Source organism: Harmonia axyridis, chromosome X (genome assembly GCF_914767665.1).
Source record: "Harmonia axyridis chromosome X, icHarAxyr1.1, whole genome shotgun sequence".
Lineage (NCBI taxonomy): Eukaryota > Metazoa > Arthropoda > Insecta > Coleoptera > Coccinellidae > Harmonia > Harmonia axyridis.
In genome coordinates, this window is record NC_059508.1 from 4094410 (window position 1) to 4115090 (window position 20681).

Genomic DNA, 20681 nt, shown 5'->3' on the forward strand with positions numbered 1-20681 from the left:
AGTATTGTTGTTCAAGTTTTGCTCATCGTTTTCAACGATCATACATAATAACGTTTTCGATGATAGAAACATTCAAATAAGAAAATAAGTACAGGAAAGATTATTTGAACACCTACCCTTTAGGGCATCATCTATCAGTTAGTTTGTTTATTGGACTGCATTTTCTAAGTTTTGCCATTTTTACATTAGATTTGAACTGTTATTTTGCATATAATAATTGTAATATTGTCTGCTAACGTTCTGAAAATATTACATATCCTTCAAAGGAAAATTATTACATAGGCGTAGAACTTTGCTTCCGCCGTTTTCTCCGAAATTCGATTTTTATTGTGAAAAACTGGTAATACATTTATGATTCAAAGTATTGTCCATCGGTGTCCACTATTTTCTCTCATCTTTCGGGCAGCGTACGAATCCCGCATTGGAAAAACTGGTCATCTTTTGAGGAGATCCACGAATCGACCCAATTTTTTACTTCTTCATAAGATCGGAAGTACTGGTCAGCCATGCATTGTGCCATTGATCGAAACAAGTGATAGTCCTAGGGAGCAACGTCTGGAGAATACGTCGGGTGGGGTAGGACTTCCCATTTCAAGTATGTCTTGACTACTTGCAACAAAAGGGTCGAGCATTGTCATGCTGTAAAATCACTTTATCATGTATCTCGTTGTATTGCGGCCGTTTGTCTTTCAATGCTCGGCTCAAACGCATTAATTGCGTTCAATAACGATCGCCTGTAATTGTTTCAGTCAGTTTTAACAACTCATAATACACTACGCCGAGCTGGTTCCACCAAATACTGAGCATAACCTTGGAACCGTGAATATTCGGTTTGTCCGTCGACTTGAAAACATGGCCGGAATATCCCCATGAATTTCTGCGCTTGGATTATCGTAATGAACCCATTTTCGTCTCCAGTCACATTACGATGCAGAAATCCCTTCCGTCTTTGCCATGCAAGCAGCTGTTCCCAAGCAAACAAACGCCGTTCAACATATCTCGGCTTCAACTTGTACGGCACCCAATTTCCTTGTTTCTGAATCATTCCCATGATTTTCAGGCGTTTTGAAATCTCTTGTTGACCCACCTCCATTGACACGAGTCTTGATCAAGTAATGGCTTCAAATCTGCATCTTCCAAAAACCTTCTCTCTTCTACCGTCATGCTGGTCTTCGACATATTAAAGCAGAAAGTTAAAACCTCCCGTAAATGACGAGAATTTGGCTCGTATCTGACATGTTTAATCGAGAAAAACTTCACGATGCAGATACAAATCGACTGATATTTCGATGTCGTTATGTTTGAAAATACCTGAGCTCATTGTATGACATCGCTACAGACATCTATTGCAAAACGGCGAAAGCAAAGTTGTACACCTAATAGTTTTTCCTGAAAATATACTATAGCTAATTTCGACGTACTTTTACACACTATTACCTATAACACATATGATTATGCAATTAAAGAATGAAGGAAAATTCACATTTGAACATTTTCAACTGCAATTCATTCTGAAGTGGTTTTAAGTTTATATTATTATTTGCTGCTTATTTGGTTCAATATTGGCACTTATGAACCTTTGAAAACATTCAAAGAAAATAAAGTGGTGTTACTGATCACAAAACCTTTAGTCCAATGTTATTCGAGAATTTCCAATTTAGGTACTTGAATAAGTAACACGAGATCTTCCATAGAACTAGATTGCCAATCTCCGCCCTTTGTCACCTAAGATGTGGGTTTTGAAGGTACCACATATGCCCTTTTACGTGTACAATATATATCTTTGCGGAAAGTTTAAATTTCAAGATCAATTCTGATCTCTCAACAGATGGTGGCTTGAAATTTTTTTCATTCACCTTATGAATTTCATATCGATTTCTTTTTTTGATAACGCATCATTCACAAAAATAGAAAAAAGATGCTTTTCATACAAACATATTTGTTAAAATTCAGTTTTTTTTTCTTTTTCATATTACTCACTGGTTTCTATGCTTACAATTCGAAAAATGAATTCATATTATTATTCACAATTATCACTTTATTGGGAAAATTGACATTATAATGATCTTGTTAAGCATTTTGAGACAACTACAAACACTACTATAATTCAGTCCCAACGAAAATTTGACCCCTTTCCAGAACTCAGAGACGGAGAATTTTCGAAGATTTAAAAATAAACTGGTCAACTTCTGTTTTGAGAGGGACGAATTTCCATCATGAGTTTGTTCCGAAGAAACCACCCCATCCAGGTGGCATCAACCCCCAACATTTTTGAAAAGGGGAGGGATATCGAGTATTGGTTAGTTTGAAAGTTATTTATGTTTTATTTTTTTTTTTTATTTGATTGATTCGGTCTTCACTTGATGGAAATTCATTTTAAATAAATAATAATACACTGCTGATTTCCACAAGATTTGTGGAAATCAGCAGTGTATTATTATTTATTTATGTTTTGTACACAACCGAGTTGAAATTTTCAAAATTAGTTCACTAATCACGAAATAATGCAATATGGAACTTATCGTCAGAATATGATGTTGAACGGACAGTTGAATCAACCAAACTCAATAACCTAAGAGTTTTGAATAATCCAAAAATAATTTCTGTATCCTGAGGGGGGGCAACAACCCCCAAAATTTTTCGAAAAGGGAGGATATGTTGGATGTGCTTTAGTTCGACTAGGATGTTTAGAGAACAAAAAAGCTTTCGGACTAAAACACATCCGCCATCTCCTTTCTATTCGAAAAAAAATGTATGTTGAACATCACTAGGGATTCAGCAAGCCAAGTATCTTGACATTTTAACCAACTACTCGACTTGAAAATCAAGCTCGTGAAAAATTAGGTCCTACTTGACTTGATTTTAGATATTTATTGCTTGACTTTATATCAAGCTACTTGATACTACTTGAGCTTAATAGGCACGCGTCGCACGCGTTTAAACTAAATAAGAGGATTCCTCGAGCGCCGAGAGACTGAAGAATTCGCCAGGGTGATTTTATGAGTAGTTTTCCCACATTTCTATGAAATCTATTGGTAGATTTTGGTAGTTTCAGAAAAATCTTTCCAAACTTGGCCAAAATAGCCAAGGATTTTTCATCATCGCCAGCATCTTCAGCTCCTGTTGAAAGACAATTTTCCAGAGCTGCTCTTACTGTTACAAAAACCCGCATTAGGTTAGACGACAAATCTTAAAGATGCCTCATGTGTCTTAGATCCTGGATGGAAAATTATGAAATCAAACAAAGCCTGGAGGTTTCTCAATATTAAGAAACTTTATTTTTTATTATTTTTTATTTTGTTATAGTTTATAGTGATTTAATTTATGTTTTATTTAAAAAAAGTTGATATTTTAGGTTTTTTTATACAATAAGTTCAAAAAATAGAGATGTTTTTCGCAAGGTTCCTTCTCATTTCATAATTTTTTTATTGATGAAACACTACACAATAAAACTGCTAAAAATCAAGTAGCTTGATATGATTCAAGTACTTGACGAATGAATACTTGACTTGACTTGAGATTGAAAAACTACTACTTGACTTGAGCTTGACTTGAAATCAAGTCAAGCTCAAGCACCTTCATGGGGCTAGTTTTTTCGGAACAAACTTATGATGAAAATTCGTCTCACTCAAAACAGAAGTTGATTTGTTATTGCAAATTGCAAAACATTCGAAAATTCTGAGGGGAGTCAAATTTTCGTTGGGACGCCCTGTAAAGAGCCTAGAATTTCAAATAGCATTGAACTTAGACCGTATCATAGACCTTCATCAAGTACATTCACGCCAAAAGCTCATGAGGGCACTCAGGAAAAATTCTCAGAAAATTCGTTCATTGCTCTTTAGGGGTTGCACACACGTCGATGTCATCTGTCGAACGTAGCTGGCTTGATGACGGTACTATCGCGCTGATCAGAATTCTATCGCTGTCTAATTGTAGGAAGCAGGCAAAATGGATGAGTTGCAATTATTGCCGAAGAAAGAAACGGGGGTGTCCATCTCACAAAAGCTGGGCCGCCAAAAAGGATCCATTCTTTCTAAGCCGTGAATTTCTGTTATAAATATACATACATATATAAACTACAGGCGTGCCTGAATGCTTTTTGGCGTCGGCTTGTATCAATTAAAGCCAACGAGCGAACGAGTGGTTATTTAGTTTTTTTTTTTATATCGGCATAATCCCTTTCATGTTCGGTTGCTTTTATTTCATTAAGTAACTTCGGTGCTTTTATTTGTCGATGTTTACTCACAGGAAGATACGAAAGAAAATATGGGCGGAGCTGTATAACTATGGATATCTCAATAAAGCATTTCCCATGACTGGCATGTTTTGTTCTTTTACGATTTATCATTCAACGAATTTTGCCTTTTACCACCTGACACCGGCGGTAAAAGGCTGATGGAGAAATAATTTGTCAATACAAATACAACGAATCAAACAATGATACTTCATAATATTCGACATATTTTTTCAAATCCTTTCACTTTATTCAAACGGATATTTCAATTTTCATGAATATTTTTCAATCCAAAAAGTGAAGACTAAAGAGGCCGCAATTATATTGAAGTGAGGTCACTCTGATATGTAAGAAATTGTCTCACACTGTCATATGAAAACGTTTGTTTCCAACATTGATCCAAGAGTTTTTTTTTATTAAGGTCATTTTGATGTAGATAAGAAATAATTTAATATTATGAATCCATAAATTTGGTTAGATAGTGGAAAGAGTTACCAAACAAAAAATATAAATATGAAACAACAATTACCTAAAAATCATGATGACTTCGCATAAGAATAAATAACAACCCAAATATGAGATAGCATACTGAAGTTAATTTGAATATGAATGTCTGCAAGCATTATGGTTTTGGGACACCAAAAAGATTACTTTGATTTACTATCTTCCTACTACAGCAATTCGTTTGCGATTGAAATTCAATATTGTTTCAAACAGTGAAAACGAATCTGTTCTAGTTCTCAAAACTAACATATTCTATTGTAGAAAATGTAGAAGATTTTTAGCAAAACGCTTTACACATCGAAACGAAAATGCAAATGACATACGTGTTTACTTTGAATTGTTGTCGTCATAGGTTCTTTCAATCGAATTAGTTTCTGAACTCGTTATAAAGTTTTCTGCATATGGAACAACATGCATTTCCAATAAAATTAATGTTCTCAAAATAATTACCTATGAGGATGTCAATAAATAGTATATTATTATTTACATGTAAGTAGGTACTGTCAAATATGCTATTGAAGGGGATATCAATAATATCAATCAATTAGCTGTCCGTCGGTCACAGAATTCAAGATTTGCAACAAAACACTAAAAGCAAAGGAAAAAAAATACAAATACATAGTATACAATAATATACACACATAGTTCACCGCAAATTGACGTCATCGTAAGTTCATCCAATCCAGTTTATTTCCCATAACAATAATAGGTATGAATCATTAGATCATAATAATACTGAAAAAAAGTTTTAGAATTTTCTGAATATTTCGAACAGAAACCAAGATATAGCGAATTTTTGGTGTACAACTTTGCTTCCGCCGTTCTGCAATAGATGACTGTAGCGGTAAGTGGTAGTCGAAATAAATAGATCGTATGTAGATGCCATACAATATGCTTAGGTATTTGTCAAAATGACGCCATCAAAATATTACTCGATTTGTGTCTGCCTCATGAGAATCTTGATAAAACATGTCAGCCAACTTGTCGTAATTTACGGAAGGTTTTAATTTTCTGATTAAATATGAAGAAAACTGCGGCTGAGGCTCATCGAATGCTCTCAAATACCTATGGTGAGGTCACCATTAGTGAAATAACGTGCCAAGAGTAGTTTCAACGCTTCAAGAAGTGTGATTTTGACGTCGAAGACCAGCATGGCGGTGGAAAAGAGAAGGTTTTCGAATATGCAGATTTGAAGACATTACTTGATCAAGACTCCTGTAAAACACAACAAGAATTGGTAAGATCATTGGGAGTGACGCAACAAGCCATTTCAAAACGCCTGAAAGTCATGGGAATGATTCAGAAACAAGGAAATTGGGTGCCGTACGAGTTGAAGCCGAGATATGTTAAACGGCGTTTGTTTGCTCGTGAACATCTGTTTGCAAGGCAAATACGAAAAGGATTTCTGCATAGCATTGTGACTGGATACGAAAAATGGGTTCATTACGATAATCCCGGTCATGCTTCCACATCGACGGTCTAACCGAATATTCACGGTTTTGTGGTCATGCTCAGTATTTGGTGGGACCAGCTCGGCTTAGTGTATTATGAGTTGTTAAAACCGACTGAAAAAATCACAGGTGATCGTTATCGAAAGCAATTAATGCGTTTGAGCAGAGCATTGTAAGACAAACAGCCGCAATACAAATAGAGACAAGATAAAATGATTATATAGCATGACAATGCTCGACCTCTTGTTGCAAGTAGTCAAGACATACCTGAAATGGGAAGTCCTACTTCACCCGCCGTATTCTCCAGACGTTGTTTCCTCGGACTATCACTTGTTTCGATCAATGGCATACAGCCTGGCTGACCAGCACTTCCGGTCTTGCGGAGAAGTAAAAAATTGGATCGATTCGTGGTTCGCTTCACAAGGTGGCCAGTTTTTTCAACGCGGGATTCGTACGCTGTCCGAAAGATGGGAGAAAGTAGTGGCCATCGATAGACTAGATACTTTGAATCATAAATGTTCAACCAGGTTTTCACAATAAAGCCTCGAATTTCGGAAAAAACGGCAGAAGCAAAGTTGTACGCATATGTATTTCAAAGTGTAACTTTTAAAAACGCCTTTTAAGGCGTTTCATTTTTTGAAAATTCGATCGGATGAAACAAAAAAACCGATTCATGGATTGAATTGAAATTCTCTGGGATTTTTGTGGTGATATTGAACTGTAAAACGCATACTCGAGCGCATACTCAACATTGATGGTTTTTTTCGATATTTTCAATTCAGCGTTTGATTATCCAAAAAGCCCTTTTTATCAACTTTTCAAATTAATGTAGAGAACGATGAGAATTTTTTTCCGAGAATACGAAAGCTAGTTCTTGTAGAGAATTCATTCAAGATTTCAAAACATCCCGTTAATTTTCTGTGCAATCATTGATTGGTGAGATATTGATGGTTAAAGACAAAAAGGTCCTTTTCAATCATAGTTCGATATTTCAGAGAGAAATGCTCGTATCGAAATTTCGAAGAGAAGATATTGAAGCTGAATGAACAAGTTATATCATCCATATAGTTGTTGAGTTGGAAAAAAAATTTTCCAAATCTGTAGGCCAAAAATAAAAACCGAAAAGATTTCGCAGAAATTTTAGACACTGTATTCATTAGGATTGTTGACGTTGCTTGAAAAATTTTTTCATTATGATATTTTTAAACTATAAACTTCAAGTTTCGAAAAGCTTTTTTTCGAATTGAGATACGACCATTGTTATCTAAAATACAGCCATTTAAAAAACCGCTAAAAATTTCGAATTTTATTTTGATCCTTTAATTTATTCCTCTTGATGTATATTTGGGCATCCTCAAAGTTATCTCAAATACTACATATGGTAGGATGTCCGCGTCTATTAAGATAAAAGGCTGCTGATAAGCAGCCTTTCATCATCATCATCATGTAATAGGTCCTTAATTCGATGCTCACTGCAAGCATCTCGAGAAATATAAGACGGAAAAAATCTTCAAGGACCTGCGATCTCTTTTTTCGAATTAATAGGATATCAAAAAGCATAATATTATAAATATCTTGAGTTGTTCTCGAGTTAAAATTTTATTTTGATCCTTTAATTTATTCCACTAGTATATTTTTAGCTGAGCGTCTCAAATTCCGAGATTAGTACTTGCTTTTTACTGATTTGGTTGGATAAATTCCATTCTATCGGCATATTTTGTCTGAATCGAGGCTGAAACATCGAAATATAATAAATGCGCATTGGAGGCGCAAATGAGCCTTGATATTGTTGGAGAGAAGCAAGGGGATGGAGGGTGGACAAAGAGTAGCTGGAAGCCCTACTTTCCCAGGGGAGTCTTGCAGTCTGTAATTAAACTTTGGCTTCGGATAGGAGTGCCACCAGCGCTGTGCGGCTCCCTGCTCTAACATTCATTCGAACAAAGATTATGTTATAACCCGTAAAGGAATTGATCACCGAATTCTATACAGCGCAGACTTTAAGCGGATTTAGTTATGGATTTGCGTGGATTTTGTTATTTTCAGCTACTTGTGTACCCGTTCAATTAACTTGGCGATATCCCTCAGCAGCGGCCACATCCCTTTGATCTTGCCTATCCTACAAACATCCTTCGCAAATTCTCAAATAATATCCTGTTTCTTCTTTATACTAGACAGAAATCGGCTTCAGTTTTCTTCACTAAGAATCCAAGCTTTAGAAAGTGCGAAAATGAAATATGAAAGATTGTTACGTTAGAATCCCGGTTAGCACAAATATTTTCATTCTTACGTACAATGATAAAATAAATAAAAGAAACCTACCAACATTTCAACCTTCTTCTTTACTTGTTTGGTTTAATAACAAAATCTATACAGACTGAGTCAATAGTGCTGGATTGGTCGATAATTTTGGACTAAAAGAATGACCCAAAATTTGACGGAATCGACAGTACTCAGCGCATAAGCCTGAATTATTTTTTACTCTATAGGCTGGTTCGAAAGTGTTGAATCAAGATACCACTCTGGGGTCAAAATTAGAGAATTACAGATATTTGAGCATAACACACAAAAACAAATTCTGATATTAGTAAAATTGATTAGATTTTAGAAGGAATTTGTGATAGTAAAAATCGGTTAGGTAATATGTATAGTACCATTGTATGAAGTAAAGGGTGTTTTTTTTAGAGCTATGGAACTTTAAATTGCAATAAAACAACGATGGATTATTCGATTGACATGAATTTTATTTATCCGCAAGATAATCTTGTGACATTACATTTTAAATATGATTTCTGGCATATGACCGCCACGGCTGGCTCGGATGTAGTCCAATCTGGACGTCCAATTTTCGATAACATTTGTGGCCGTATATCGCCAATTACACGGCGAATGTTGTCTTCCAAATGGTCAAGGATTTGTGGCTTATCCGCATAGACCAATGACTTTACATAGCCCCACAGAAAGTAGTCCAGCGGTGTTAAATCACAAGATCTTGGAGGCCAATTCACAGGTCCAAAACATGAAATTAGGCGGTCATCAAACGTGTCTTTCAATTAATCGATTGTGGCACGAGCTATGTGACATTTTGCGCCGTCTTGTTGGAACCACAGCTCCTGGACATCATGGTTGTTCTATTCAGGAATGAAAAGTAAGTAATCATGGCTCTATACCGATCACCATTGACTGTAACGTTCTGGCCATCATCGTTTTTGAAGAAGTACGGACCAATGATTCCACCAGCCCATAAAGCGCACCAAACAGTCAGCTTTTCTGGATGTAACGGTGTTTCGACACACACTTGAGGATTAGCTTCACTCCAAATGCGGTAGTTTTGTTTGTTGACGTAGCCATTCAACCAGAAGTGCGCTTCATCGCTAAACAAAATAAAATGGACGTAGTGCGCGATACGTATTCCGCACAGAACCATTATTTTCGAAATAAAATTGCACTATTTGCAAGTGTTGTTCAGGCGTGAGTCTATTCATGTGAATTGCCAAACCAAACTGAGAATAAATCACTTGACAGCTGTTGAATCGGTCGCCATCTTGAACAGTAATGCCAACTTAAAGTTATATACCTCGAAAAAAAACCCGTGTTATATGTATAAATTTTGAGTGTATTCAAAAGGTGAACTTTTCTAAGCTTCATAATCCCCATGAAAAAAATTAGCAAAGAGCTCAGCTATGTCCTTCGAGTTATTGCCTGTTTCATGTCCGAGACTCATCTCGACAGGAGAACGAGAATATTTAGTCTTACGAGCAATATGCCTAAAAAAATTTTTCGGACAAATAGCAACCTTATCCATTTTTTCCAAATAATTCTTGTGATCCGAAAATATATGTTTTTTACACAGTGAACTTGAAGATATTTGGGAGTATAATTATGATTCAAGAAGGAATTATTGAAAGTTACTCTCAAGTTCTAATATCTCCATGATGGAATGGCTTACTGAAAACAAATGACTCAGGAAATGTCAAAAAATAATACAAAGTGTTGTGAAATGGTTACAAAGAACAATTTCAATTCATATTGGAAAACCTGTTTACATCGAAGGACTTGAAAAATGTGTTGTTTCTCAAAATCTAATAGCAAATTACGAGGAATATCCTACTTCCTGTCCCTCAAATCGGAAACAGCTAAGCTCCGTATTTGTATTCATCTCAATCATCTCAATGGATTCAAAGCTCAAATAGTCGTATAATCCCTCTTCTTTCACACAAAGCGATTCGCACATTGACCATTGAAATTCGTCCTGAAATCTTTAGTAGCTTTATAAGTGGGGCTTAACAAAACACAAAGCCCCCATCAGGTAGTTACACCAAATAATATTTCAGACTGTGAAATTGGCAGAAAAAGGGGGACCCTTTAAACATCCAACCACTTGAATGGATACAAATAAACCTCATGCCATAGCTTAAGAAGGACGTTAATCGTTATCGACTTACAAAGCTTTGTGGTAATAATTTGTTCACGCCTTGTCAAAACACGGACCTTAACAATTTCAATTCCAAATTGGCACATGCATTTACCTGATTTGTCAGTTTCTTTTCAATCTAAACGAATACATTATATACTATTGGGTCTATTCAATTTAAAAAATATTATTTTACGTTACCGTGTTTTGACAGACTTCTGTTCAATTATCCATTCAATGCAGATGGATATTAGGTAACAAATTGGGTAGGTTATAAGAAATACATTCGCCATTACAAAATCCCACTTGAAAAGATTATAGTTATTCATTTCATCGAGAAATTAGCAAAAATGACCTTTATTTTCACGCGGAATTTAGGGTTTAGCAGGCCAATTGAAAACACATTTTTTTGGCAAAATTTGATTTTATTATTCAACATAGTTGCCTTCGACTGCGATACAGCGATTATAGCGATCTTACAACTTTTTCATAGCATTTTTGTAGTAACGGGTGTTTTTTTTCGAGGTATATAACTTTAAGTTGGCATTACTGTTCAAGATGGCGACCGATTTAACAGCTGTCCAGTGATTTATTCTCAGTTTGGTTTGGCAATTCATCATGAATAGACTCACGCCTCAACAACGCTTGCAAATAGTGCATTTTTATTTCGAAAATAATGATTCTGTGCGGAATACGTATCGCGCACTATTTTGTTTAGCGATGAAGCGCACTTCTGGTTGAATGGCTACGTCAACAAACAAAACTGCCGCATTTGGAGTGAAGCTAATCCTCAAGTGTATGTCGAAACACCGTTACATCCAGAAAAACTAACTGTTTGGTGCGCTTTATGGGCTGGTGCAATCATTGGTCCGTACTTCTTCAAAAACGATGATGGCCAGAAAGTTACAGTCAATGGTGATCGGTATAGAGTCATGATTACTAACTTTTTCATTCCTGAATTGAACAACCATTATGTCCAGGAGCTGTGGTTCCAACAAGACGACGCAACATGTCACACAGCTCGTGCCACAATCGATTTATTGAAAGACACGTTTGGTGACCGCCTAATTTCACGTTATGGACCTGTGAATGCGGATAAGCCACAAACCCTTGACCATTTGGAAGACAACATTCGCCGTGTTATTGCCGATATACGGCCACAAATGTTGGAAAAAGTCATCGAAAATTGGACGTCCAGATTGGACTACATCCGAGCCAGCCGTGGCGCTCATATGCCAGAAATCATATTTAAAATGTAATGCCACAAGATTATCTTGCGGATAAATAAAATTCAAGTCAATCGAATAATCCATCGTTGTTTTATTGCAATTTAAAGTTCTATAGCTCTAAAAAAAACACCCTTTATTTTCGCCATTTTGAGTTGTTGAGGAGAGAAGCCGTCATTGAAGCATGTATTATTATACTGAGTGGTTCAGCTATGCATAGAAGAATCTTCTTCAAAACAAACGGTGATAAATCATTTATATCCTTGGAACTCTTTGGTTTGGTTATTCTACCAATCTTAAGCACCTCCTCTGCAGTAAGCTCCCTTAAAAATATTGAATGAACAAATGGGTTAGCCAAGATTTTGAGATCTTTGCACCTCTGAAGCTCTATATTCACTATAAATTCATTCATCAGGTTCTGATCAATGTCCGAATTGTTCTTTTTCTTCTTTGTGGACACTCCTTCGTTTATTATTTCCCAAACTGCCTTAATTTCGTTTGTTGCCTTCTGAAGTTTTTCATTATATTCTTTTCTCTTTATCTCTGCTATTTTTGCTTTGTATTCGTGCTTGATGATATTATAGGAGTTCTTGCTAGCTAGATGGATTAGGTTCACTTGGAGTGAACTGAACCTCGCCCTTTGCCATATTTTTCAGTGACTATAATATATTTTTTTCTCTGTTAACTTCAATGAAGACATATTATTATCATATCATATCATACAAGGCCTGTCATAAAATATTTGAGGACTAACATATACATAAACTGTGTATAAGACAATATACTCAATTCACAAACAACATAAATGATCGACAACTATGAATAATCATGCGCCAAAAATTCCTCTATACTATAAAACGCGTTATCACACAAGTATTTTTTCAATTTTTTCTTGAATTGGTTCGGTGGTTGTGATTTAACCTCAGCTGGTAAGTGGTTATACATTTTTGTTCCCAGGAATAGGAATGTATTCTTGGTCTTTTCTAGGCGGTGTCTTGGTGGAACATAATTATCTCTGCTTCTTGTTCTTCTTATTATCTCTCTTTACCGAATATATGACTGAAAGAGCCTCAAGAAGATTCTTCAAGTTTTATATCTCTTTATTCATTTTGAGTTTTGATTTTGACGTTGGTTTTATTTTCAACGCAGTGCTTGATTCTTCAGGAACCACATCCAACCATTTGGCGTGTCACCGTTACCAATTCCCGAACGAAATTTCAGTACATAGAAAAGATTATATTCTATCGATCTCCCCGAAAGGGCTAATCTGTGTTTTCAATTAGGAAATGCTCGGCGAATAAGGGATGAAAACCCGTATCGACTCCGGCGCAATTCTAGACGGAGTAATTGCTCGATAATACCACAATATTGATACAGGGTATGAAATCAGAACAAAGAAAAACAGGTCCCGATCCAGTTCGTTCTAGCCAACGTGATTGCGGGGGCCCTTCTACACGATTAGCCTTTTGCGCTGATATCGAAATCCGCTTATGCTGCCTCAAAAATTAATCATCCTAAAACCACCAACTCTAACCAACCCCATTTATTCCTTTTGTGAATAACTAAACTCGGAATGTGTTTTGATTGTTAAAGTTCATATGCATATACTAGGATGGAGAGGAAAAGGTTTCTTACACAGGGTGTAACATGAGTGACCAAGGGCGTAGAAATAGGGGGTACTGGGGGTAATTACCCCCCCCCAAATTTTCAGAATATAAAATTTTAGAAATCTCTGATAGACGAAGAACGAAATTTTCTCCATAAAATGAACCAATAATAATCATTTTTTGAAACAGAAAGGTTATCGGGTATGTAGTCAAACTTGAACAATTTTAGCTCTTTATTGCTTCAGCCAAGCTTTCGGACAATAACTTGTCCTTCTTCAGGGCTACTGAAAATTACATAAAGTTGTAAAAAACACACAGGAATCAATACAGCAGAACTTACATCAATGCGAATCCTAAATGTTAAAAATATTACAATGTCCATATATAATATGTAACATGCAAGGAAATAACTATATTTTTCTGAATCTTAACAATAGAATTAAACAACGAGTCAAATCTTAAAAGACATATTAATGTCAAAGGTTAAAAACATAGAAAAAACACAAAGACAAGAAAACACACAAACAAAGACTTGTCTTTGTGTTTTTTCTATGTTTTTAACCTTTGACATTATTCTTTCATATTTCTTTTAAGATTTGACTCGTTGTTTAATTCTATTGTTAAGATTCAGAAAAATATAGTTATTTCCTTGCATGTTACATATTATATATGGACATTGAAATATTTTTAACATTTAGGACTCACATTGATGAAAGTTCTGCTGTATTGATTTCTGTGTGTTTTTTACAACTTTATGTAATTTTCAGTAGCCCTGAAGAAGGACAAGTTATTGTCCGAAAGCTTGGCTGAAGCAATAAAGAGCTAAAATTGTTCAAATTTGACTACATACCCGATAACCTTTCTGTTTCAAATTATAAATTGTTAGTCGAGATTTACAAGTAGTTAATAATCATTTTACTTCCCTTTGAATCGACACGTCAGTAAAAAATCGGACCTGTTTACGGTTTGTGAGTTTATTATCGCTTTCAAAATGAGTACTTTCATCACACTACGAGCTCGTCTTTGTCCGAGGTTTATTATTTTCCTTTACCTATTCTTTTTTTTCGGCATCGCCCTTTATTTGCCATCTGTGATTTTTGCATTCGTCATCGGTATGCACTTACCCGTTGTTTTCGGTTTTTTGTATCATTCTCGTCACAAAATTTCAATAAGTATTTATCAAAGAACTGAACTGAGTTATTCGCATCGAAAAATTGTCTGGACTGTCTTGTACAATTTATTGTGGTTCATTCAAATTGCAATTTATTTGAGAAGACATCAGTTTTGAATTGACTATATCTAGAGGATGTACCTGAATTGGAGGTATACGAATGAAAATGACAGATTTCTCGGATCATTTAAAGAAAAAAAGTCCTATAACATGAGTCCGCAAACGCTTTGTTTTTGAGATACAGGTGTTAAAGTTCAAGTTTTTCTCTCAAAGCGCCTTCCCTTCACAAGATATTTAACTTGAATTGGCGTAGATATTCCAATTTGAAGTTTTCATCATGTGATATTCTAATTTTAAAAGCAAATCTACAGGGTGATTTTTTTCTGGATGGGTGCCCGCTTCTTTCCTCCAAAATTATTTTTTGTGAACCACTGGTAGTTCAGAAAAATTTAAAAAGAAACTCTGGTTAAGTACTACGATGTAGATTTGTCGCATCTGCAATCGATGTCGAGAAAAATATTCAAACAGCTCTCTATAGTAATTTTCAGGATAATCCAAATTATTATAAAGATCTAGTTAGGCAGCGATTATTATTTAGCATTATTGGATCGTTCAAAAGATGGACTCGTTAAAAAATGGCCCCATTTGAAGGTGCTGTTTCATCAAGACAATGCACCGTGTCACAAATCGATGAAAACAATGGCAAAATTCCATGAATTGGGCTTCGAATTGCTTCTACATACACCGTATTCGCCAGATCTGGCCCCTAGCGACTTTTTCCTGTTCTCAGACCGCAAAGAATGCTCGCTGGAAAGAAATTCAGCGCCAATGAAGAAGTTATCGCCGAAATTGAGGCCTATTTTGAAGCGAAAGACAAATCGTACTACAAAAATGGTATCGAAAAGTTTGAAGATCGCTATTATCGCTGTATCGCCCTCGAAGGCAACTATGTTGAATAATAAAATCGAATTTTGCAAAAAAAATGTGTTTTACTATAGTAGACCGGGAACCTCTCAATTGGCCTGTTATCAAAATGGTGAAGTATCTGAAAATCTTGTGGAAACTCAGTAACCGCCTGTCGAATTAACAGCAATTTCAGTTTTCTTTCTCGCTTTTCAAACGCGCACCGCCGCCACGAATTTCAGATCAATATCTGGAAATTGCCACTTCTACCGTTGCTCCGGAAAAAGTTGGAAAATCTAGGAAAATTTGGGAACCGTTCTACCGATTTCCATCGAATTCAATAGGTTTTCCGAAGAATGTGGCTTCAAAATGGCTGTTGAAAAATGTTCTCTATACCAATGATCTATAAATATTTCTCCACCAATTATTTCCCAAAATTTCATACCTTGCTTTATAGCCAGGATTAGTCATACCTAAATATTATTATTATGGATAGCAAACGCTGTTCAACATCTCTCGGCTTAACTCGTACGGCACCCAAATTCCTTGTTTCTGAATCATTTCCATGACTTTCAGGCGTTTTTTGCGTCACTCCCAATACTTGCGCCAATTCTTGTGGCGTTTGACACGTGTCTTGATGTAATGTAATGCCTCAAATTCTGCATCTTCGAAAACCTTCTGCCTTCCACCGCCATGCTGGTCTTCGAAGTCAAAATCACCGATCTTGATGCCTTGAAACCACTCTCGGCACGTTCTTTCACTAATAGCGGTCTCACCATAGGTATTTGAGAGCATTCGATGAGCCTCAGCCGCAGAGTTTTTCATATTGATGCAGAAAATTGAAACCTTCCGCAAATGACCAGAATTTGGCTCGTAAGCTGACATGTTTCATCGAGAATAACTTTATGATGCAGATACAAAATCAACTAATATTTCGATAGCGTTACATTTACAAATACCTCGGTTTATTGTATGACATCTACGATCTATTTATTTCGACTACCACTTACCGCTACAGCTATCTATTGCAATACGGCGGAAACAAAGTTGTACACCTAATAGTTTATTATAATAAAGTAAAGTGTAAAATTTGCAGTGTTTTTCCTGTTGACTATCAGTGTTTTCGTTCGGAAAAATCACCAAAAACCAATTTTGACAAATGTGACCATATCATGTGCAAGCCCTTCAAAAATTGATGGGTCACATCTAGAATCGAAGATTAAATTGAAGGGAACCAATTTGTAGATAATCCTCAGGGGCATACAGAAAGGAAAAGTCCGAACTGCCCAACAATTTAGAAACATTCTATGCGCTCCATTTGATTCGAAAAGATTTCTTCCTAACGATGACATCTGAAAAAGGATACCTAGAATTTACGACGATTTTCTATTTCAATCTCGTTTTCTTTTTGAATATAAGTATTGACCGTTTTCAATACACAAGGTTAGAATTATTTAGAGGGACACTACAGGGATATTTTCTCAATGGACGATCTTATAATAATTATTAATTTAATGTCACGCACTGGTTGTAATATCTTCATATACCTCAGTGACGTAATTTGTTTATTTAACCGAAAATAAACTTTATTATTATTATTATATCGAAAACCGTAAGAAATACAGGGTGGCTTGAACTACAAAGAAGTTGCGTTATTTTGGGATGGGTGTGTTGGTGTGAACAGATCCAAAATATCTCTAATGGTTCCCGAGATATCTCCAAAAAACTAAAGATCGACATTTTCTTTTTTTTTCCTTTTTGTTTTTGGAGATAACTCTACGAAACTCAGTTTGTAGCTATTATTCAATATAGAGATACTTATGGAGTGTTTAGATTTTTTCTGTTTTCAATTTTTAAGAGAAGCCGTTATCAAATTTTTTCTTATGGGCGGTAAAGAATATTATTTCTTATGGGGCGATAGAGAAAAAAATGACGAATTCAACAATGTATCACACTCTACAAAAATATCAAGTCTAGCAACGCAAATTTGAACTTCATTTTTATTTTTTTTTGTTTAAATAGTAGGCTGGTTCCAGAAGTTATATATATAAAAGTGTATAAATAAAATAAAACGAAGTAATTTCAACTATATTATTTAATTGTTAGCAACAATTGTTTCGCCACACTTTGGCTTCATCAGGCTACATTTCTGAACTGATTTATAATGAATTTCCGCCAAGTAAGGACCGAATCCATTAAATAAAAGTGTATACTGAATTATCGAAAAATATGCGTGGACACTCAGAGTGAGAAGGGTGAAAGGTTGGATTAATGCATATACACAAAGCCATTTGCAGCAGTCTGTATGTTGATAATATTATCCAAACATACTCGTGCGTTGAAGATGAACACTATAACAAAGAAAAAATACGCTTTATTTCAGTTTTTCTTCGATAAAGGCGAAAATGCAAGCCAAGCAGCTAAAAATGTAAATAGTGTTTATGGTCTTGATAATGTGAAAGCCAATCACGCGCAACTTTGGTTTCGTCGATTCCAAGATACATCATGCACTGGAAGGCCAATTGTCGCAAATGTCGATAAAATCATGGACATTGTCGCGTCCTGTTTCCATTGTTCAACAGTAAAAGATTGCACAAAGAACCAGTTGGAACCATTTGCATAAGGCTGGTCTCAAGTAGAAGCTTGATGTATGGGTACCACACGAGTGCAAAAAATCTTTTGAACCAAATTTCCATCTGCGAATCGCAACAGAATCGCTGGTAGCTGGTGATAATTATCACCAGCTACCAACCCACCCATAATAAGTAGAATGACTTACGACAACGTCAAGCGAAAACGGTCGTGGTAAAAACGCGGTGAGCCTTCGGAAAAGGTCAGGAAGGTTTTGCTGTGTGTTTGGTATGATTGGCAGGGAATTATCTACATGAACTGCTCCCCTTAGGTACAAATGTTGACTCCGAACTGTACTGTCAACATTCGGACCTTCTGAAGGAAGCAATCACCAAGAAGCGACCAATAGGAGAGGAATTTTATTCCATGGGGACAACGTAAGGCCACACACATCAATAGTAACTCGCCAGAGGTTCTTATGCATCCACCTTATAGTCCGGACCAAGCACCAAGTGGTTACGATCATGGCGAACAATTTGATGGTGAAAAATTCGTCTCAACAGAGGCTTGTGAAAATCGACTGTCTCAATTTTTTGCCAATAGGGACGAGGGCTTCTACAAGAGAGGCATGCACAAAACTTTCAAAATGGCAACAAGTTATAAAACAAAACGCCGCATATTTAACCTTAATCGAATCATTTTAACTGTGATAATTAGAGCCTTGTTTTTTATTCAAAAATAACGGATTTTTTTCCATACCTCATACTTTCTTGTGCCCGAGTTTTCTCATCAAATAATGTTACATAGATTTATGAAATTGTTTGAATTTGTTTTTGTACTACAACAAATTTGGAAACTGAATATGATATGAGTTACTGAAATGATCTTTCTATAAAAAACACTTGACTCAGTAGGTACCTACAAAAAATTCCGCTATTTTGCTAATCGATATGAGCCGTGACTTTCTATGCCCCCCTCAAATATCGCCTGGATTCGCCTCTGTGTTTTGCCAGTAAATGGGGCATCCTCATATTTCTCAGACGATCTTGCGATTGATATGGCCACTGATATAATTAATGTTTTATTAGCTGAACCGAGTAATTTCTCATATCGACAATTTCATGAGTGAATCTAAATAATTTAGAGATGAATATTCAGCCCATGAGTTCACCAAATCTATAAACGTAAACAGAATGAAATCAAATATCGTGAAAATCTTTACCGGATGTCATTAGAACAAGTGATTTTTACGTTTGCAGAATGTTGAGAAGATCTGGGAGGTATTCAAAAGTTAACAAACGCACAAATTCCTTTAATTTACTTATTGACGAGTTTGTTCGTGTCCATTCATCACATCTTTTAACTTATTTTAATCCGAGGATAACTGTTAAGTCCTTTGTATTGTTTGATTGGATTTTCTACCTGACCATATTGTTAAACGGTCTTAATCTTAGTTTCTTCGAAGCACCTCTTCAATGGTCCACCCTTTGTTAATGTGTCACTAGGGTATTTGTGTTTGAAGAAATAACATTGTTGAAAACTCATCGTTATATAGATCCTTTTAAAATTATAGTGGATAACCCAAATCTACGAATACATCTTGAAAAGTATGAGCATGCGGTTTATTTATAGATGACCAAATTTTAACGGCGTAAAAAATAAGAGTTTGATAACACCACTAAGAGTGAAAAAAATTCAAGTATCACTTACCTTGTAGATAAACAATTTTCTGGTACTACAGCTGTAGAATAGTCATTGTTAGATGAAGAGGGGAAGATTTTGTTTGAACACTTTGAACCATAAATTCCTAGAATGAAATGATTATGTTATTATAATATTCAAAACATTCGGATGCTTCTTGGCAAGTTGCATTTCACTTTTCTTGCATTTTCTTTATTCGATATTCAGTCTTTGAAGTATATGTAGGTATTTTATTATCGAGTAAGGAAAATCAACGCGGTTTAACATCCAAAGTTTGTACCATGTTTAATACAAATAGCTGTTTTAGTTTTCGTGAAAAAAAAGGATTCTACACATTTCTAAACGTTGACTGACGAAATCAAGGAGATCTATTAAAATATCCTCTTCAACAATTCCAAAAGTTTATTTTTGAAAATAACAATCGAATCCCCATTTTGTCTCAATTTTCCGATTACTCTAACTGAGCTAATTTCTCTGAAATTTCGTTGAAGGAGCCTCTGTATTTTCCCTCGGGAATCTTTTCAATTCCATATGAATTCTTTTTTTTCAGTGACAATTCGTGTTAATTTCTTCTTTTTTTTAGTGAGTTTATAGATGTAAATCTCAACTCTTCTGTAGCAATAATAATAATAAAATCGTATTTTTTGAGGTAAACTCACCTTGTCAAATGAATCAAGGAAAGTTTTTTTGATATAATCAAAAAATGTCCTATATTGTTTAAAAGTACGACGCTCTATAAGTCTATAGTAAAAAGGCGACATAGTTCTTAAAGATGCATTTAAGTATCTATTTGTATTTTCATAACAATAGTTGAGAGCGCTCCTGGTAATTTTATCATTTTACTACAAAGAGTGTAATTTTTACTAAGAAAACAGTTTTGTGTCAAAAAATATGTCTTGTTT

At 35.4% G+C, this 20681-nt stretch overlaps 2 protein-coding genes across 3 annotated transcripts in view; one reads left to right on the forward strand and one right to left on the reverse strand.

Annotated features, from left to right (window-relative positions):
- Window positions 1-20681, reverse strand: part of LOC123686127 — a 58579-nt gene that overhangs the window by 35725 nt on the left and 2173 nt on the right. The window contains exon 2 of the mRNA XM_045626119.1: window positions 19789-19885. Coding sequence (XP_045482075.1) covers window positions 19789-19885 — 97 coding nt within the window. The remainder of the gene's footprint in view (window positions 1-19788; window positions 19886-20681) is intronic.
- The window catches only part of LOC123686125 (E3 ubiquitin-protein ligase SIAH1A-like), a 65511-nt gene that overhangs the window by 31462 nt on the left and 13368 nt on the right, over window positions 1-20681 (forward strand). The gene's annotated exons all lie outside the window — the stretch shown is intronic.